The following is a 21714-nucleotide window of genomic DNA, read 5'->3' on the forward strand; positions in this document are numbered from 1 at the left end:
ACTGCCCACTCCTCCATGCCAACCAACCTGGGTATCTAGAAAGGGGGGCTGGGAGGGAAGGGAACAGGGAAAGATAGGAGTCCCTAAGGGCTCAGAGCTCTCTCCTTTCTCTTTCTCTGCCTTGCAACCAATCTGGCTGGACCTTGCAGTTAAAATCACGTATCACAAGCTCAGAGTTGGAAGGGAACTGGGTTTTTATCTAGTCCAACCTGTTCCCTTCTGGCATATCTTGTGTGATGAACCCCAGGAGAGGGAATCCCCCCCCCCCCCAAAGGCAGTCCCTTCCACCTGCAGGTAGCATTTATTTTGGAGAAGTTTTTCTGTGTAACCTGCTGAATTCTGTCTATATCTAAGACAGCTCCTCACCAAAGCGTCAAGAGAGAATCAGAGAAACCTTGTGGTCATTGGAGGTCAGGAGCTCTTTGAGTAGATGCCCAGATGTCACTGGCTCAGTGCCAGGCTCTGGCTAGCTCTCATTCTCCTGGGTGCTGGCTTTCAATTTAAGAGATTGACAGAAAGGGAGAGGGGTATTAGGTTAGAAATTAGGCTAACCCAGGCACACCTGTGAAACAGAATTGCCGTGCTACCTGCCCTTTTATGTATTAATAACAGAAACTACAGAATGCTCAAGGCAACAAGAGAACATCTTATCCTTTCATTTTACAGATGAGGAAACTGAGGCACGGGCTATTAAAAATAACAGAGCCAAGATTCAAATCCAGGTCCTTTAACTCCAAATGCAGTGACACTAATATTTCACAGAAAACCAAAAATGTTAATGTGGCTCTCAGTTATCTACCCTCCTCACCAAGTCAAGTACTGTTACTTCATCTTACAGCTCAAGGAGGCTGAATAAGTTGGGATGGCTAGATGGTTCAATAGATGGAGACCATGAGCTGGAGGCAGAAATACCCAAGTCCAAATTTGGCCTCAAACATTTATTAGCTGCATGACTCTGAACAAGTCATTTAACTTGTTTCCTCATTTCTTTTTTTTCTTTTAGTTTCCTCATTTCTAAAATGGTAATGATCATAGTGCTACCTTCCAAAGTTGTTGTGAGGATCAAATGAGATAATATTTGTAAAGTACCTCATCACATACGAGGCAGTACATGAACTATTAGTTGCTGTTTAAGGTCATATTCATCTCCACCATAACAAACTAGGTTATGTAGGTAGAAATGAGTTTCTAGGTCAGAAAAGAGACCAACCAGGCTCTATCCCACTTATGATTCCATGCTAGAACCCTTGGTCCACTTTGTTGGTTCTTGTTCAGTTGTGGCCAACTCTTCATGAGCCCATTTTGGGCTTTATTGGCAAAGATACTGGACTGGTTTGCCATTTCCTTTTTCTATTCATTTTACAGTGGGTGGCTAGGTGGCACAGTGAATAGAGCACCGGCCCCGGAGTCAGGAATACCTGAGTTCAAATCCGGCCTCAGACACTTAATAATTACCTAGTTGTGTGGCCTTGGGCAAGCCACTTAACCCCATTTCCTTGCAAAAAAAATAATCTATTCATTTTTACAGATAAGGAAACTGAGACAAACAGGGTTAAGTGATTTGCCTAGGGTCCCACAACTAGTAAGTGTCTGAGGTCAGATTTGAACTCAGTTCCAGGCTTGGCACTCTATCCTCTGTACTACCTAGCTGCCCCTAACCTTGGTTGGCTTCCTTTAAAACATTCCTAATGTCCTGTATCTGACATTTACTTGTTGACTTTTTAAAGTTGATGAATAGTATGAACAAAACAGAAAGATCAGTGATCTTGGAGTTAGAAGGTTCAATTCTTGATTCTCTATGAGACCTTGGCCCTCCAACTTAGAGAATCAAGAATTGAACCTGGATCTGTTTTTGAGGTTGGTTATTTTTCCAATGAGATATTTTTCACATTTTTTCCCCCCTAATTTTTAATTTTTTGGAATAGTTTTATTTCTCCCTGATTTATTGCAAAGTCATCAGCTTCCTTAGTTCCATTCTACATCTGAAGGAGTTTTCTTCAGAGAACTTTTTTTATCTCCTTTTCCAGCTGATCAGTTCTACTTCTTAAAGCATTCTTCTCCTCATTTGCCTTTTGTTTTGCTTTTTCCATTTGGCCTAAACTGGTTTTTAACATATTATTTTCTTCAATTTTTTTTGTATTTTTGAGCTCATCCATAACTTGAGCCCATTTTCTATTTTTCTTGGAGGTTCTGGATACAGAAGCTTTGATTTTGTCATCTTTTGAATCTTTTATTGGACCAAAGTAATTTTCTATGATCAGATTCTTCTTTCTTTTATTTGCTCATTTCCTCAGACTATGACTGATTTACCATACTTCCAAGGCTTTGGGGAGTTTTGGGGACACCCCACTGGGACCCTAATACCTCTAAGGTCTTATGAGAGGCACTGACTGCTTTCTTGCCTGTGCTTTGATTTGTGGATGACCATAGGCATTCTCTTCTGTCCCGGGGCTGTGAGAAGAGTCCCTGCTCAGGAATGGTGGGGTATGGTGGTATAGGGAGCCCAGACTTCAACCTGGATCTGAGTGTGGGAAAACAGCAGAGTCCTGCCCCAAGAAGAGCAGGGAGACCTCTGCAGTCTCCCCTGACCCCCTTACCATCTGTGGGCTGTGCTCTGGAGGTGCAGGCTGGCTTCCTTGATTCCTGCTGCAGGTTCTCACCCCAGGGCTGCTCTGAGGCCAATGCTCACTCTGCACTCACTCTGGTACAGCAGAGTTCTCTCACCACCCCTTTAAGTTGCTCCCAGTGATTCCTGGGTCAGGAGGTCTGGAACTGCCATAGACCCAAGTGTCCCCAGGGATGTAGGCACCTGGCCCTGTGCTGTGCTGCTGGCTGTGGCTTTTTCCAACCCCCTATCCCAGTGAAACAGATCTTTCCTGTGGAACTTCTAAGTTGTCTTGGCCTGGGAAATTGTATCACTCAGTCTTTCTGTGGGTTCTGCCCCTCTAAATTTTAGCTAGAGTCATAATTTGATGGCTTTTGTAGTGTTTTTGGGAAATGAGTTTCCAGGAATTCCTGCCTTCATGCCACCATCTTAGCTTCACCCCTGAAGGGTTGGACTAAATGATTTTAAAGTCCCCTTGCAGTTCTAACATTCTGGGACTTCACAACACAGACCCCAACATGAGCTTAGTTCAGTGGGATTCACTAATTCTTCCAAAACACAGAACTCTCCTTAATGCATCTATCAACAAAGGTTAGATCTTTTTGTTAGATTTTAAGGGAAAGAAAGAAAAAGATTCATAGTACTGAGCTCTTGAATTACAGTTTAACCTAAAATAATCCAAATCTAGACATCAACAGTTATCTGGAAAGGAATCTTTGAGGTTGTCCATTGATGAGGAAATTGAAGCCTAAAGAAGGACTACTAGGACAAAATAGCTTCCTTGATGGAATTTGACTTGGTTGCCACTAGGCCCCCAGTTTTCCTCTCCGTAGATATGACCCCACCCAGTTCTCCTTTTTTCATTTTTGATCCAAAACTGATGATCCTTCTAGCTAAATAACTGGGATTGGAATCAGTAAAATCTGAGTTCAAATCTGACCTCAGATACTTCCTAGATGTATGGTATTATATAAGTCACTGCCTCAGTTTTCTCACCTGTAATATGGGAATGATAATAATAGTACAAATGAGATATTTGCAAAGTACTTAGCACAATACCTAGAACATAGGTCCTTAATAAACACTCCTTTTCTAATCTTTCCCTGTTAGTCCTGTACAGACATAACTGCTCCCACCCACATAGTTGATGTTATTAATACATTATCACCAGACTCTACTGAAAAGTAATGAAAGTCCATAGAAACATTTGTCCTCTTGTCAATTGATAACATTTTTACATTTCTTCTATTATATTGTTTTCTCAAATAAAATAACTTTTTTGAGAATCTATCTAAGCAGGGTAGGCCAGTATTTCCTATCAGCAATCCACTATATTAGCTAAACTCCACGAGCTGACCTCTTTCCATTCAGGAAATAACCAATAATCATTTATTAAGTACTTACTATGTTCTAGGCCTTGGTGTTATGCATGGGGGGGGGGGGGAATAATAATTAAAAAAAAAGCAAAAGGCAGTCTCTGACCTCAAGGAGTTCACAATCTAATGGAAGGGGCAACAAACAGAAATATACAAATGAACCATATATGGGGGAAATAAGAACTGATGAATAGAGAGAAGGCACTAGAATTGAGTGGTTGAGAAAGGTTTCCTGTAGAAGATGGGATTTTCATTAGAACTTAAAGGAATCTAGGAAGAAGAGATGCTGAGGGAGAACATCATAGCCATTAGGGACAGCCAGAGAAACTACCCTGAGATGCCCAGATGGAGAAATTTGTTTGAGGAATAACAAGGAGGCTGGTGACACTAGATCAGAATATGTAGTGGGAAGTAAGGTATAAGAAGATTGGAAAGAGAAGAGAGGGGACCCATTTATAAAGGACTTTCTCTCTTTTTTTTTTTTTTTTTTTTTTTTAGGTTTTTGCAAGGCAAATGAGGTTAAGTGGCTTGCCCAAGGCCACACAGCTAGGTAATTATTAAGTGTCTGAGGCTGGATCAGGTACTCCTGACTCCAAGGCCAGTGCTTTATCCACTACGCCACCTAGCCGCCTCCTATGAAGGACTTTCAGTGCCAAACAGAGGATTTTATAGATGATCTTGGAAGTGAACGAGAGCAACTGGAGTTTATTGAGTAGGGGGATAACATTGAAATAGGGTTATGAAGTCAGATACAGCAACTTCTTTGAAAAAGACAAATAGAATTGGGGGGGGGGGGGAGAAAGGGAAAAGAGAAATCCCACTACCCTTCTCATTCATAGGCATTGTAGTCACAGGAACTGAGGACTGAACTTTCCCCCCCACAGACCCCAATGACTGGAGTCCAGGGAATGTGCAGAAGTGGCTCCTTTGGACAGAACACCAGTACCGGCTGCCTCCAGTGGGCAAAGCCTTCCAAGAACTGGGGGGCAAGGAGCTGTGTGCCATGTCAGAGGAGCAGTTCCGCCAGCGCTCACCCCTCTGTGGGGATATTCTGCATGCCCATTTGGACATCTGGAAATCAGGTAGGCATAAGCAGGGGTGAGGGGCATGGGATAAAAGCTGGGCTACATAAACCCAAGGGAGCAAGGGATCTAGGCACTGCTCTCCTGATGCTCCTCATTAGCCTTTGCTACCCACTGTGGCATTTCACTCTATAATGACCTGAAACAGAATACACCAAGAAGATGCATTTGGTTTCCAGTGGGAGGTCTTTTACTCTCTTCCAGAGAAAATAGATCCCTTTGCCAAAAGTCCTTTGATCTTGACCTCCAAACCCAGGGCTAGCACATTGAACATGTAATAAGAAGATTTGGCTTCAAATCCCACCTCAGATGCAAGATAGTTGCGTGATGTTAGACAAGTCATTTAACTTCTCCTCTGGATCATATACTGAATGGGACAGAGGGCTGGATTCAATGACTTATAGGGTCCTTTCCAGCCCCACATCCATAATTCTGGTTCTTCCTAAGGTTCCATTCTCAATCCTGAATCAACCTTCAGCACCAACTCCAATTCTGTCCTATCCTCTGTTATACTTCTGACTCTAGACTCCCCTCAATCACCTTCCTCTGGATGAACTTCAACATATCAATGTCCTTCTCAAAATGGGATCCTGAGAACTGAAAAGTCCAGATGTGTCCTGATTATCTCCTTGTTCTTTCTGGACATCACTACTCTTTTATTTGGTCATTTTCCCACACTGCAGACATAATCACTTTGAGTTTTGCAGCCCATTCCCCTGACTTGGAGAGAAGCAACATGATCCAGGAGAAAGAAAACTCGGTCTGAACAAGTCAGAGGACCTGGGTTCCAATGTCACCTCTAATGCTGATTACCTGTGTGATCTGGGATAAATCATCTGACTGTCTCAGCCTCAGTTTCCTCAATATGTAAAATGAGAGGGTTGGACTTATAGGCCTCTGAGGTTTCTTCCAACTCAAGGTCTGGGGTCCTAAGGTCCCTGCCTTCCTCTTCCCTGAAACTCAGGCTGGTGCCTCTGTGATTCTCATCAAGCCCTTCCTTCTGCTACAGCAGCCTGGATGAAAGAGAGAACCTCCGGAGCACTGCACGTTTGTGGTGAGCTCCTTGGGAGTCTTGGGTTTAGTGGGGTAAGAGGGTAGGGGGAAGGGGCAGATAAACCAAGCAAACAGAGGGCTCTCAGGAATCAGCATTGTGCCTCTTCACCCTCCTGTCTCCAGCAGTGGAGAGTGAGGAGACCTGGAATGACAATGAGGTGGACTCCTCCTGCTCAGGCCAACCCATCCACCTTTGGCAGTTCCTTAAAGAGCTACTACTCAAGCCACACAGTTATGGCCGCTTCATCCGATGGCTCAATAAGGAAAAAGGTGAGTGGAGGGAAGGAGTGAGAAGGGAGATTTGGGGAATTTGAGGGGCCTGAAGGCAAGAAGGACCCCTGAGCAGAATAATCGAAGGAGAGGGAAGGAAGGGAAAGGGTCTGAGAGACAGGGTCCAAAGGAGAAGCCTAGATCTTCCAGATCCCCTGGGCTTGTCTTACCTGAAGTCTAGTGAAGGGAAGTGATTTAGCCAACGTGGAACAAGAAGTCAGTGCCAGGCAGATTCAAATTCTTGGGTTTGCATCTTGCTGTCCCATGTACTATTTGTTTTTTTAATACTATTTTAATTTTTTCCAATTACATGCAAAGACAAATTTTAACATTCATTTAAAAAGATTTTTGAATTTTGAATTTTAAATTTTCTCCTCTCTCTTTCACCACTACTCTCCTCCCTAAAATAGTAAGCAATTTGGTATAGGTGATATATGTGCAATCATGTAAAACATATTTCCATATTAGTTATACCATGTACTATTTCTACAAACTTGGTCAAGTTACTTCATATCTCTCAGTTTCCAATTCTGTATATATCCAATATCCTTCATCTCTCATAAATAGTATTTCTTATTTTATTTTTTTGCAAGGCAATGACTTTGTCATTGTGACTTTGTCATTAAGTGACTTTGCCCAAGGTCACACAGCTAAGTAATTATTAAGTGTCAGAGGCTCGATTTGAACTCAGGTCCTCCTGACTCTAGAATTGGTACTCTATCCACTGTGCTATCTAGTTGCCTGTACAAATAGTATTTTTAAAGACCCCCCCCCCAAAAAAAAAGAAAGAAAGAAGAAAAAGAAAAAGAAGTAAAGAAAAAGAAAAAAGGGAAATAAAAATAATCAATAATCAATCCAATTGGTTAATACATTGAAAAAGGCTGAAAACATGTGCCATGTAAGGCCTAAGGACCTCTCTTCTCCATGAGGTAAAGATGTAGTCTCATGTTGTTCAGTCAAGTCTGACTCTTTGTGACCCTATTTGGGGTTTTCTTGGCAAAGAAACTAGAGTAGTTTGCTATTTCTTGGCAAAGAAACTAGAGTAGTTTGCTATTTTCTTCTCCAGCTCATTTGACAGGTGAGGAAACTGAAGTAAACAGGGACAAGTGATTTGCCCAGGGTCACACAGCTAATATGTGTCTGAGGCCAGATTTGAACTCCTGAAGAATCTTCCTGATTCCAGGCCTAGTGCTCTATGCCCCTTAATTTTTTTTATATCTCTTCATTAAATCCCACTTGATTTTTATAATTCTGTTACATTTTTGATTTTATTGTATGTGACTGATCTTTTCATCAAATAGCTGTAGTCACTGTATATGTTATTTTTCTGGTGTTTTTTACTTCAGTCTACATCAATTCTTGTAGATATTTCCATGATGCTCTGAATTCATTACATATATAATTTCTTATAGAATAATAATGTTGCAATTTGATTATTCATTCTTCCATTTACTTGTCATCTACTTTGTTTCCAGTTACAAAAAGTGCTACTATAAATATTTTGGTGCATGTGATGGCTTTCTTGGGGTGTGAGCCCAAGGATTTATTAAGTCACTGGAAATGTTTGCAGCATTGTGTTTCTATAATTTTCCTGCTTGAAACCAAGGAATGAGGCTTGCGAAAATATCTATGCCAATTTCAGCAACTTAGATTAATCCTTACAATTAATTAGAATTCAATTGGTTTTCTTTTAATAATATTAATAATAATAACCAACATTTATATAACACCATGATAAATATTTTATAAGAATTATTTCATTTGATCATGCTGGGAGGTGAATGTTATTAATTATTCTCATTTTATAGATGAGGAAACTGAGACAAACAAATGTTTAATGACTTGACTAGGGTCACATAGAGAGTGGATTTTTTACATTGAATTTGAACTCAGTACTTCCTAACTTCAGGCTCACCATTCTTTTCTTTTATACCACTTAGCTCTGATTATTGTGTATATTGTTCTGATCTTTCTTTTACTCCACATCAGTTCATACACATTTTCCCATAGTTTATATTTCTCAGTAGTTCTCATAGTTTTGCATTTCATATAACACCATTATTTGAGTATTCCCTGGTCAATAGGAACTCACTGTTTTGTGGTTTTTTTCCCCTTTCTACCACAAAAATTCATATCCATCCTTTCATTTTTATTCTTTTTTAAAGTTCTGGTTTTGATTCTTAGCTTTAACAAGTAAATGATTTGGCTGCCAATTTTAAAGGATTCCACACATCAGTAACCATACACTTCCTGTCTGTTCAGTTGTAGTCAAGGATTTTTTTCTGATTTTGTCTTCTTGAATAACATATCCTTGATATATGGTTTTTGTGTAAACTGCAAACTTTCAGCCCTTTGGGTTTCTTGCTCCAGAGTCTTTTTCCAACAAATTTTTTACCATCCTCCTCCATACTGACATTGTAGCCACAAAATAAATGTTAAGTCATATGTCAGTTTTATTTGGAAGGACTTAAAAATTCTGTCATATAATTTCTCTGCCTCTTTATCCTCTGCTTCAGTTGTCATCAATACATAAGCTGTAGTTATTTTCATGGTGATCTTTTTTGCTTATATTTGATATTAACAATGCAAGGGAAGACGACTTCATGTCCCACAAAGAGCCTCAAAGTAAGACACTAAAATAAAACTTTTGTTGGCATTAACCCATTAATGATTAATCTTTGAGACAGAGATGTAGTGCAATAAGTAGATAGGGCACTGAATCTGGAGTTAGAAAGACAAGTTCAAATTCAGTCTCAGACACTTACTAGCTGTGTGATCTTGGGCAAATTACTTAACTGTTTACCTCAATTTCCACATCTATAAAATGGACTAATATAATAACACCTACATCCCAAAATTATTGTGGGGATTCAATGAGATATTTGTAAAGTGCTTTGTAAATCTTTAAAAAAAAAAGACAACATAGGGGCAGCTAGGTGGAGCAGGGAATAGAGCACCGACCCTGAAGTCAGGTGGACCTGAGTTCAAATATGACCTCAGACATGTAATAATTGCCTAGCTGTGTGACCTTGGGCAAGTCACTCAAACCCTATTGCCTTAAATAAATAAAACAAAATTTAAAAAGCAGCCACATGATTGGATTATAACTATAAGCAAATGTAAATATTATCATTATTATTATGATCATTCAGTCAGTTTTGAATCCACTTTATCATGTTATCTGTTTCCTATGGATCTATCTTGTCCTCAAGATTAGAGATTTTGTCAAGGGATGTGTTGAAAAGCTTAGGTGGTTTGCTCACAGTCATACTGACCAGAGTAAGTGGCAGCAGCCCCTGGATTCCAATTCAAAAGTTTGAAGGTGAGGTCATTGTAGGCTAAAGAAATCAAGAGAAGGGAGTTGACCTTGGCCTTGAAGAATGGAGGAGAGCAAGATTACAGTGAGAGCCCCTGTAGGTAACCATCAGAAGATGCTTCTTGGTGAAACAGTTTGAGGTCGCCAGAATACTTATCTAAGAGAGAAAATCAAATCTTGTCCCAACCCAGAAAGAGAATTTTAGGGGAAAGTAATTTGGGAATCATCTATCCTCAGTGATTCAGATACAGACCTGTCTGAAGGCACAAGGATGGACTCATAAACTTACAGTTCTATTGGGATATCTCTAATTCACTTGAAGGGCAGAAGAGGTTTTGGGAAGGACTATATATGATGTATATATTGTATATATACATGCATATATACACACACACACACAGACTTCAATTTCTCCTTATTTCCCTACTGCAACCTGGTCTAGAGTGACTCTTGAAACATCCCAATATTCCACATTTTCTGGGCTTTTTTCCTTTTCTTTTTCTTTTTTTTTTTCCTATCCCAAATTTTCACTGGAGATTGTTCTAAATTAACTCCATTCTATCTCTTTCCTTGTCTCTCTGTCCTTCACTCTGCTCACCCAACCTTACATTCTCATGACAAACTTCTTCTAGGCATTTTCAAGATTGAGGACTCAGCCCAGGTGGCCCGGCTGTGGGGCATCCGCAAGAATCGTCCGGCCATGAACTATGACAAGCTGAGCCGCTCCATCCGCCAGTATTACAAGAAGGGGATCATTCGAAAACCTGATATCTCCCAGCGACTGGTTTACCAATTCGTGCATCCTGTTTGACTGGGGGTGACCCTGGATCCAGGGAGCCAGGAGAGGGACAGAACAGGACTGGGACCCTGATCTCACCCTACTGGCTCACCTCTCTTTATTTGTCCCTCCCCCCCCAACCTGGGCCCTGCCTGCTCCACTCCCTGATCCTAGTCTGTGCTGTTGGGAACTGTGCTCAGGCCAAGGGGACTGCAAGGCCGAGCTCCAAGTTGGCTGAGTGCTATCCAAGGAACAAGGGCTCTGTGTTGGGGAGGTGGAGTAGTGGTCTGCTCTTTGAACAAACAAGCATATTCTTCTGGGACTGGGACCTTGTGGGGGTGGGGTCTTTCTCTGGCTAAATTGTTGACTTGACTCTCATTCCAAAATATTAATCTACTCTCTTACCTTTTTCTATGCTCTCCCATTGGAGAGAACACACATACAATACACACACACACACACACACACACACACACACACACACACACACACACACACAGAGTTTAAGACCACTGTGGAATGAGGACTCTTACTACTGTTTATTGCTACTTTTCCTGCCCCTGAGCTGGGATTCCAACCCAATTGTAGATTCCCTTGCTGCCAGTTATCAGCCTCTCCACTGTCAATTCATCCCATAAAGGTTCATTAAGAACCTGGTCTGTGCTTTGGACTAGATAGGGGTGGGTGTGGGTGGGAGTTTGGATGCTAAAGAAATCAGAGGCTTCCTCCTTCAGCTGAAGGAAGTCAGGATCTAATTGGGGAAGCACCCCATAAACAAACATGAATACAGATCAAAGATGGTAATCCAGGGCAAGGTGTGACTAAGTCGGAAGTTTTCAGAGGAGGAAGATAAGACTGATAAATTGTTTGTGTTAGGGGAAGGAATTGCTAGAGAAGGCTTTTCAGAGGATGAAGATGGTGAAGATTTCAAGGATGAGTAGAAATATAGAAAAGAATTCTGGGAAAATAGTATGAAAGGGGATGTATAAGCCAAAGCAAATAGATAGAAATAAGAATGATAAGGGGCAGGAGAATGTCTTTTTTTAGTTCCAACCCTTGAGTTCCTAGAGTTTGTCTGATTTGAAACTAAGATCTGGGGTGGTGTAAAGGAACTCATTTCCCAAGGCCATAGGAGGGGGGGAGGTAAGAATAGACTTTCTCTTACTTTGCTTTCCTATCACAAACCTAGATCGATATGTTTAATTAGTTGCCTCTTAGAGGGGAGAGGGAAGATTGGGATAAAGGGGTTTCAAACTTGAGCAGCCCCCAATCCCCCACACCCATGGCCCTTCCTCTATGACAATGCAGATAGTTCCCCATCTCCTCCCTCCTCCCCCATTCCTATTTTTGCCAAAAGGAAGCTTTTATCATTGCAAGTCTTTGGGAGAATATCAATGGTGAGAGTGGGGGAAGGAATATGATTCCCTGATCCTTTCCTAGTTCCCATAAGGACACATTACAAACGTCTGTCTTGATGGAACCTCTTAGGGGAACTGGAGCTGAGCTTAGGTCAGTGGGATTGTCAAGACCCCCCCCCACCCCCACCCCCATTCAAAGAAATTAGTTGTTTGTCTCCTTTTTGAACACACCTCAAGATTCCCCATCCCAACAGGGATGTTTCTGTGAATGTGTCTATTTCCAGACTTGTGAAGGTGGGAGAGTTTGTGCCAACTGATGAGGTGTGAGTTTGTGTGTGTGCGAGAGGGGGTGACAGGTGCAAGTAGGTGTGAGCTTTAACGAGGAGTTCTGGGACTCTCAGCCCCAGGAACTTGAGAGAAACTGTGCTTTTCTCCTCCTCTCTCCCCAAAGAATCACAGAGCCAGAAGGAACCTCAGAGGCCACTGAATCCTACTTCTTCATTGTACAGGTGAGGGAATTGAGACCCAAAGAGGTGAAGTGATTTACTTGAGCTGCCAGAATCTTAGCCCAAGAGTCCAAAGGAAGCATTGGAGTCAGAGCCAAAGTGAGGCTCAGCATACTGAGGGTTAATCCCAGTTTCCTGGACTTTTTTCTACCTCCACCAGTTTTATTGTCAAGGAAAGAGTTTGCTTCTGAAGTGAGCAAACAGACAGTTGGCATCTTCTGTGCCATCTGAATGACTCCAACAGAGGGGCTGCTTCTGTCTCTGTCCTCCCTCCTTGCCTCTAGACTCACTTAATCAAAGAATCATAGAATTGAAGAACTGTTGCCAATCCATACAAGCTAAGTCTTGGCTGTCCCACCCAGTCCCATCTTAATTCCTCCACTCTTTCCCCTAGTAAGGGAGGAGGAAGACTTGCACCCCAGGCTAAATCCTTAGCCTGGGGTTTGTTCTACAGGTTTTCTTGGTCTCCTCCCATTCTTGCTAGGACCCATTTTTCAGCTTCCCTGGCTGTAGTTCCAACAGTTCTAGGTGATTCTTCCCTTCCTTCAATATCTGTCCCCTTTTAGAACCTGAGACTGGGAAGAGAATCTAAGTAGAAGAGTTATCTGGGAGTATGAGGGTGGAGAATCAGTGGAAAAGGAAGGAGAGTCAGACCGGTAGGAGAGGTTAGAGCCTTAGGATGGGAGTGGAGAATCCAGGAAGAGGAACAGGAATGGAATGGGGTAGGGGTAAGAGGGTAGCCCTGTCTAGTTGCATGTACTTTCAGACACACAGAATATAGGAGACTCCATCTCACAAATTTGCTGCCTGGCCTTGGTTCCCTTGGCAGCCCTGATAGTCACTCTTCTACTTCTACCCTCTCAACCCAGACCAATTCCTCTATTTTCCCAGCTCCTACTTTTGAGCTCCCAAATCCTGGACCCATGCCTCAATTCTTCAAAAAGGTCCTTTCCTCCCCATCCTATTAGGTGTGACCCCATTTCCAGGGTCCCACCAATAACCAAGCTCATATACATGAATAAAATAGTTTTGTCTTTATTCATAGATTTGGGGGTTGTCAAAGGGTCAGGGGTTCCGATTGGGACCTGGGGTCCTTCCCCTCTATTATATCTGTTGGACAAAGAGGGGAGAGGGGACAGGCAGGTTGGACAAAGATGCAAACTCAGACTATGATGAAACAGCAATGGGATGGCCTTGTGTCACTGTATCTGTTCTAGGACCTCAAGAGTTCACCATGAAAAGAACCTTCTTCAAAGGTTTGGTGGGAGAAGGGACAGGGGAAGAAGAGGGAAGGGTGTTAATATACAACAGGTCACCTGTTTTCTCCCAAAACCACATAGCTTGGAACCCTGTTTGTTTCAGTGAGTTTCTAACTCAACTAGCACTCTTTCCCTAACCAACTGCTTCTCACCAGCTTGGAGGCTGGGCTAGGATGTTTCTCAGGTGACTAAAGCCAGGCTTTCTGAAACTCACCTCTTCACATTCTGTACCTCCTTTCATAAGTGTTCCTCATAGGGAATAGTTCTGAATTTTAGAACCAGAGACTCCTATAGTTAAGACTTTATCTTAGTGAAAGGACTGTATACTCTGAATGACCCTCCCTGCTCAGTCATACCTTAGGGAAACCATACCAGGGAATCCAGTTTTTTTCTCATTCTAACTCTACCACTCCACAGCTTACCCCACCCCAAGTTCCTGTCCCAGGGGCAAAAGCTAGGGAGGGGGTTCCCAATGGGTACACTATTTGTAGAACTCTTTCCATAAGAGAAATTTCATCCAGGGCAGGGGAAACTAGGCTTTCCTACCCACTCTGGAGGGTGGGGATTGAGATACACAAGGCAATAAAACTTAATATAATCAGTCAACTCTTCCCCACCTCCCATTTTACAAAGGAGGAAACTGAGCCTAGAGGAGGAGGGTCAATGTCTTGCCCAAGGTCACCAAAGTAATAAATTGTAGACTGCGATTACAGTCAATCCTGATTCCAAATCTACCACATTGCCTCTTTACCTCTAATGCATGGTGACTTTATAAATTTGACCCTGGCTTTATCCTGGGGGTAGTTTTTCTGGAATTGAGATGGGAGGAACCGGGAATTAAGGGAAAAGCCTGTGGGTTATGTATTGGGAACTGGGCAGGGAAGGGAGGTGGCTGAGTGTGTGTGTGTGTGTGGGGGGGGGTGACCAGGAAGTCCACACAATCACTGCTGAAAGGATATGAAGTTAAGGAGCCCAGAGAACAGGATCACAGCAATACGATGACAATCTTCTGACCTTGGGAAGGCAGCCTGACAAGCTTTCACCCACAGCCCACATCCCTGGCCTTGTCTGTGCACAGGTCTTGACCTCTCTGTTTGTTCCATGAAGCCTTTTCCAAATACCCCTAGTCTCTGATAGTCTCAGAACTGGCCTCAGAATTAGTAGAGGCTTCAGAGTCCCTCTCTCCATAAGAAGTCATCTAACCTCTGCCTTAATACTTTCAATGGTAGGGCTCTCACTACATCTTTGAGTTGCCCAATTCTACTCTAAGGCAGAGCTAATCCACAGGGAATTTTTCCTTTTATTGAGCTAGAAAATGTTCTCTCTCCAACTTCTACCCATTATTCCTTGTTCCCATGTTGGTGCCCAGTTTGACCTCATTTGTGCTTGTTTCCAATGATCTCCTCCAACAGTCATCTAATCTCTGCTGGTCCTTGAGATGATAGGATGGTAAAACTGGAAGGGACCAGCTAGACCAACCCTCTCCTCTTCTAGGAAACTAAATCCAGAGAAGTCAATTACCTGAGGATACTGAACATGTTCCTGGCAGAAAATGAGACAAGAACTAGGATTTACTGAATCTCTGGGTCAGCATCCTTTCTATAGCACTATCTTTTCTTTCTGTGGACTTGCCCCATAATAACCAGTCTCTGAAGGAAAATCAAAGGTCATCTCTGGGACCACAGGAGTGGAGAATATTCAAATTAAGATAAAGTTCAAGAGAAAGTAACAGGTTTCTGGTCTTTATCCAATCAATCACAGTATATAAATATATATATATGTGTATGTATATGTATATATATACACACAAACACATAGGTGTGTGTGAATATATTTGTATGTATGTGTGTATTGTGGGGAGGAAATATAGGAATGGAGCACTATGGAGGAATGACGGGGTGTGTATGTCTTATGGGACCATAGAAATCGCCATTGCCCTTCTTGCATTCCCTTGTTTTCCCAATAGATTGGGCAAGTTCAGGGTAGAGGCCAGGCCCAAAGTCCCAGAAAAACCAGAGAAGACTAGTGGAAATTTTCCTGGAACAGAATGTGAGGATGGGGACTTCTCAGCAATCAGAAGAGATGGAGGTGCCCAAACAATTCTTTGGGAAAAAGAGAGGGCACAGCTGGGTTGGAAGTCCAGGGCAGAAAGAAGGGACAAAGTAGCAACCCCTTCCCTAACTACAGAGATGTCTCCTGACCTATCACTAAGAGAGAGTGACCTCCATATCCTAAGATGCAGAAGCATCCTATCATTTCCATGAGCATGGAGATAGGGACATGAGCAGAGGAGAAAACAAGAGGCAGAGTCCCATGTCCTAAAAGCCAGGCAATGATGATCATCTCATTTGATCCCCATAACAACCCTGGGAGATAGGTGGATTCCTGGGCCCTTTTTGCCTGTCCAGATGGTATGAAGATGGGGAGTATGCACAACGTTAATAAGAAGTTTCCTGAATAATGCTTTGAGTTTTATAAGGGACCATCTCAAATTTGAATGGAAGTGGAATACTGAATCAGTCATGGGGGAGAGGGAATGAGATGATTTGTAGACTGAAGAGCTGGGGAAGGCCAGTGCACTTAGAGGTCAGACTCCAATTAGGACCCTCTTAGAACATTGCCCCTAGGCATTAAGAGCTCTGAGGGTCTAGGAGTTAAAGCTTCAGGGTGGACTCTAGGGAAGTGATAAAAGGCAAGGCATCTGGAGGCAAAAGACCCTAACAACAACAAACAAAAACAACCCCCCCCCAAACTCATATCTGAGGGTTCTTTGTGACCCTAGCTGAGTAAAGGGTGTCTATCCATGGTCCTGAGCTTCAACTTCTACTTCCGAAGCTCCACTGGCTCAGACTTTAGCAGTGATAAAGCAGGGAAGGGATAATCAGATTAAGGAATAAAAGGATCCTGATGCTGCTAGAACTGATTTCTGCTAAGTGTTGTCTATGAGGTGGAGGACTGAAGATTTCCAAGGTTTGGGATTGATCAAGTCTCACCTGTTGCTACATGGTCATCCTTTGGTATTAGCTTCCCTATGGCATCATGGGTCACCTTTCACCACCACCAGTCCCTGCTGCTAGGCCCCAACACACTCCAGTAGCAAGAGGGTGGTCTGGATGGGGACAGGGAAGGCCATGTGAAGTCTCCTCTTATCTTATTCCAGGGTTGTTGGCCTTCGGTTTGAGTGGAGTTTATCTCCCAAGCAATCTGTAGCTGCCCAGATAGGAGATGAAAATCTGGAATCTTCTCTCTCTCTCTAATATCTCCTGCCTTCATTTTGGCAGGAAATTCTTCCATCCATATATAGAGACCGCTGGTCTTTTATCTCATGCCTCTTGGGCTCACCTGGCCATAGTTCAGCTTGTCCAGACCAAGGAGGTGGGAAGAAAAGGGGAGTGGAAACAAAGTCACCATCTCCCTGATAAGGTAAAGATGAAGAAAAGGAGACTCTAGGAAGATCAAAGCCATCTTGCTAAAGTGTAGAGGCTTTCACCTTCTAAAAACAATGTCAGCTTTCCCCCATCCTTCCTCCTTAGTATATTGAGAGTCATATGGAATCCTGTCCAGTAGAAGACAAAGTTGGGGATGGGGTGAGCTCGGTTTCTTGGAGTAGCTCTCTTGATGAGGAGAAGGGTGAAAATGGAAGTAGCCCAGGGTTTTGAATGGAGGTATAGAGAGCCAAGAAGAACAACATTATTGCCCCCCATGAGAATCCATCCCCTGCTCCCAAGTCAGTAGCTCCACAGACCCAAAGTTTCAAAGGATGGCTCCCAACCACAAGGTCATTCAGGTTTTTAGAGACATGGTTGAAATGGGGAAGGGGAAGGCTAAGAGATGCAGAGGAGAAGTGGGGTTCACATGGTATATCTAGAAGTACAGAGTGGAAAAGGCAGGGGCCTCTGATTCTGAATGCCAAACATGATGAAATGTTGCTTCCTGCACCCTCTGAGACAAAGTAGTTGCTGCTGTTAGTGATTTTGTCTGCAAGGTGCTAGACCTTTTCAGAACTTTGGGGTTCTAGAAACCATCCAACAAGTGTTTATTTGAAGGGTGAGGTATCCATGTGTGGGTATATTTAGAGGGTTAACTCCTTCCACCCAGGTCAGCAACTGGGATAAAATGACTGCCCTGAGGCCCCACCAAGGAGTGATGCTGCCTCATCCTCAGCTGCCCTAATCCAGGTTTACTGATGAGAGAAAGAGTGAGCAGGAATAATCTCACTGCCCTAACCTTGATGATTCCAGTTAACTCGGCACCAGATCCCATCTCTCACTAAGACATGGGGCTGAGGTCAGCAGCTCAGGAAAGAGAAGGCTCTTCCCTTCTGTCCCCTGAACAAAGGCCCTAAATCAAGGTGAACCAAGGTCAGGAAATGCTAAAGGAATCCTTACCTTCCCATCTCTCATTGCTAGAAGTGCCTGCAATGTCCCCTAAAACTGCTCTGTGGGAGCTACGACCTCCTATCTCTCCCAGTTTGGAAGGAAGGGGTCCATTATGCTCCCCTTCATAGCCCTTTGACCTGCATCACCTTCTCCCTCACCCTTTCCATGGCCACTGGGAGAGGGGATGGAACAGCTTAAGAAAAGAACAAATAAGAACAGGTAGACCTCAGAACACCAGTGGAAGACTTAAGAGACTGAAAGAGCTCACCCTCCCTCAGACAGCAGTCCTTTGGTGAAAGACATGCAGGAGGTGGAGGGGTGGTTTGTCCTCTTGGGAAAGAAGAAATAGTGGAGAAAGGGGCAGAGGAGAGAGGAGGAGGCAGAGGACTGAGAGAGAGAGAGAGAGAGAGAGAGAGAGAGAGAGAGAGAGAGAGAGAGAGAGAGAGAGTAGGGGGAAGCAAGTAGGAACAAGTATCCTTAGAGATCAGTGTGACCTAGTAGAAAAAGCTTTGGATTGAGGAGTCAGGAATCCTGAGTTCTTGTCTGCTGCTACCTCGTGATGTGACTAAGACCGTTATTTTCCCATTCCAGGCTTCACCTCTATAAAATGAGGGGGCTAAACTAGTCAATATTTAAGGTCCCTTCCAGCTCTGACATTTTGTGGGTCAGTCTAAGAATGGATGGCAGTTGGGGATTCTGGAGGAGAGGGTCTTGGGAGACTTCTGAAGGGCACAGAAAGACAGACCTCTTTGGGGGTATCTGAAAACAAAAAGCCCTTGCCAACATTGCTGGCTGAAGCTGTGGCCCCTCACCTGCAGGAGAATTATTTCCCCAACCCTACCCCTTCCCTGCCCCAACTCTATGGTGCTATTGCAAATGCTTGTTTCTGGTTTTTCTATTTTTCTTTTTTTTTTTTTTTTTGCTCTATATTTTTTCTTCCCAAGACGACTTTTAAAAAAATAAAAGCTTGATTGGAAAATATGTCTGGAACTCTATGGAACAGGGGTAGGAAGAGGAATGGGCTGGTTGTGGAAGAGAGTAGATCAGAAAGGAGAAAAGACGGAAGAGGGTTGGCAAAGGATGAAAGGTATAGATGGCAGAAGGGAGACTGGGAGGGAAAGAGGGAAAGGAATGAGGTGAGTTGATGGGAGATGGGGAGAGACAGTTAGATGGATTCCACATAGTTGGCAGGATAGAGGCCAAGTTGCCCACTGTCCAGACGACCTCGGCACCAGCCCTGCTCATCTTCTTCTCCCAGTTTGGTGAGTTCATCTCCTGGAGGGACATACCAGGAGATATGGTTAATGGTTGGGGAAGAAAGGAATATGTTGTCTATGCATCCCCAAGACTCTACCCTATATACTGCCTGGAATCCTACTCTACCAGGCTCCCAATATTCCACAGTTCCAATCTCTATCCCCTGACCCCTTGCCTTTCAGGTCCCTTACACCTTCACTCTTACTGTCTGCTCCTTAAGCTGCATCTATTCCCCCTCTCTGTTGAGCCACACCCTCAACATCCCGTGCTCCTTCCAAACTTCATGCGGCCCTCTCCTGCCCAATACCTATCCTCTCCAGGCTGCCCTGACTTCCAGGTCCGCTTGTCATCTAATCCTTGGACTGAAACTCTACTTCTTGCCCATCCATACCCTGGGACACCCCCCCCCCCCCAGGTCAAACCTGCTTTGAAGCTGAGTTCGTCTTGCTCCTGCCCATCATAATCATAGAGTGCCCGAACACGCACCCCCTTGGCATCATCCTCAAAGGGATTGGCACCCCCATTGGCTTCACCTGCCCCGAAGGGATTTCCACTTTCATCATCAGACCATTCAGCGGCATATGGCTGGCCTCGGTCATAGCTGCTGACGCTGAGTGGAAGGGGACAGGGGAAGAAGGAAGGAGATCATCATTGACTTTGCCCTCAAGGGGCTTTTTACTCCCCACCCCCAGCACAAATTACAGAATCACAGAATTTGGGGGCTGAAAGAAAAAAAAAAGGGTCATCTGGCAATCTAGGCTAATCCACACAACAAAGGAATCTCTTTTCTTACAAACTCCAGTTAGTTGGTCATCCAGAGTCAGCTAGAAAAAAGTTCTAGAGTGAGGGAGACCTGAGTTTCAATCTGGCCTTAGACACTTACTAGCTGTGTGACTCTGGGCAAGTCACTTAGCCTCTTTTGCCTCCATTTTCCTCATCTGTAAAATGGAAATAATAATACTATACACCTCCCAGGGTGGTTGTGAGGATCAAATAAGATAATATTTGTAAAACACTGAAGTACTATGTAAATGCTAGCTAAAAAAAAAAAATGACAGGCAGCCCAACACCACTTGAAGCAGCTCAATTTACTTTAGAGCAGCTCCACGAATAAGAATTTTTTCCTGACATCAAACCTAAATTGTTCCCTTTGCAACTGCCACCCATTGTACCTGGCTTCTGTCCTCTAGAGCCACACAAAAAAGTTAAATCCCCCTTTCACATGACAGCCTTTCAGAAACCCTACTCCAAACTTTTCAAAAATGATGGAAAGTGCTAGAGGATGGCATCTGGAAGAGAGGGAGACTCCTCTACAATGGTTTAGAATCAAGAGATCTGGGTTCAAATGCCAGCTTTGCTTCTAACTAGCTGAGTCACCCTAAGCAGGTGATCCTGATCCTACTTCTGGGGTGGGGTGGGGGGAAGAGTGGTTTTATCCAAATTTCCACATTTGTAAAATGGAGCCACAGGCAGGCTTCATTTTAAACAGTCCTAGAAAAGAAGTTACTTAATTATTTGCACTACGAAGAATCTTTTATAGTTTCCTTAAATAGTAGTTTTCTCTCCTGATACATTCCAAATAAAATTCAGTTTAAGTATCTTTTATCAGGATGCTATCACAATGCATAAAGCAAGGGGCACATGAAATCTTCACTGCTCTGAGTCCTGAGTCAGGCTCCTGGAAATAACAACAACAAAAATAAATGTGAGAGGGTTTGGGGATATTTTTAAATGCTTTAGGAATGTAAGAGGTAATATTGTTATTGTTATGGTCCTAGAATCTCAATTATAAGGTACTTCCAAGTTCATCTAATCCATCTTACACCTGCTAGAATTATAATTTTCTAATGGACCCTGCATACCCAATGCTTGGGCATCAAGGAAACTCCAATGGAAGACCACCATGAGAGGTGAGGGAATGAATGCCCACCTGGTACTCACCTGCCACGGTCCCCAGCCTGGGCCATAGACTCTACCACCCCCGAGGCATTGGTCAAGGTCACACCATCGTTCTTCTTGGGCAGTTTCTCCTTCCTGGTGATGGTATGGGTGAGGTCTGGGTTCCATTCCTAGTGGCAGTATGGGGTATAGGCATAAGGCTGCTCCCTGCCTATTCCACATGATTCCCTCCTCCTGACCCTCCCTGCCTCTTCCTCACCAGCCCCAAGTCCACCTCTACACACCAGGAAGGCAGGAACTGACCTCAAACTGTGGCCAATTCATGGGCATGCCAGGCCCACTGGTGCTTCGGAACCACTTGAGATCATCCTGGGCATCGGCCCCCCGGATTGTCTGCTCCAACTCTCGGTACACGCTGATGTAACTGGGCAAGGGAGAAATCGGGGAAGTTCACTCATGACTCTGTCCGAGATTCAGGGGGAGAAGCCAGACCACTCCCAGGGTCCAGTTCAGGCTATCTTTTAGAAGTCCTAAGATTTTTCTTCTGGGGATACTTCAGATCAGGTAGCCAAGGCA

The 21714-nt window shown here is 43.5% G+C and overlaps 2 protein-coding genes across 15 annotated transcripts in view; one reads left to right on the top strand and one right to left on the bottom strand.

The window, feature by feature from the left end:
• Nucleotides 1-11009, top strand: part of SPDEF (SAM pointed domain containing ETS transcription factor) — a 118746-nt gene extending 107737 nt beyond the window's left edge. For 9 of the 11 annotated variants that reach the window (XM_074236504.1, XM_074236506.1, XM_074236507.1 and 6 more), the window contains 4 exons: nucleotides 4866-5063; nucleotides 6028-6117; nucleotides 6240-6386; nucleotides 10335-11009. In XM_074236504.1, coding sequence (XP_074092605.1) covers nucleotides 4866-5063; nucleotides 6028-6117; nucleotides 6240-6386; nucleotides 10335-10513 — 614 coding nt within the window. In that variant the 3' untranslated portion in view covers nucleotides 10514-11009. The remainder of the gene's footprint in view (nucleotides 1-4865; nucleotides 5064-6027; nucleotides 6118-6239; nucleotides 6387-10334) is intronic. The other 2 variants (XM_074236502.1, XM_074236503.1) reach the window with 2 other exon arrangements.
• A 1847-nt stretch (nucleotides 11010-12856) lies between these two features.
• The window catches only part of PACSIN1 (protein kinase C and casein kinase substrate in neurons 1), a 101495-nt gene continuing 92637 nt past the window's right edge, over nucleotides 12857-21714 (bottom strand). For all 4 annotated transcript variants that reach the window (XM_074236498.1, XM_074236497.1, XM_074236500.1 and 1 more), the window contains 4 exons: nucleotides 21442-21562; nucleotides 21181-21308; nucleotides 19662-19849; nucleotides 12857-19257 (listed from right to left, as the gene is read on the bottom strand). In XM_074236498.1, coding sequence (XP_074092599.1) covers nucleotides 19148-19257; nucleotides 19662-19849; nucleotides 21181-21308; nucleotides 21442-21562 — 547 coding nt within the window. In that variant the 3' untranslated portion in view covers nucleotides 12857-19147. The remainder of the gene's footprint in view (nucleotides 19258-19661; nucleotides 19850-21180; nucleotides 21309-21441; nucleotides 21563-21714) is intronic.

The sequence above is a fragment of the Macrotis lagotis genome, chromosome 5 (assembly GCF_037893015.1).
Source record: "Macrotis lagotis isolate mMagLag1 chromosome 5, bilby.v1.9.chrom.fasta, whole genome shotgun sequence".
Taxonomy (NCBI): domain Eukaryota; kingdom Metazoa; phylum Chordata; class Mammalia; order Peramelemorphia; family Peramelidae; genus Macrotis; species Macrotis lagotis.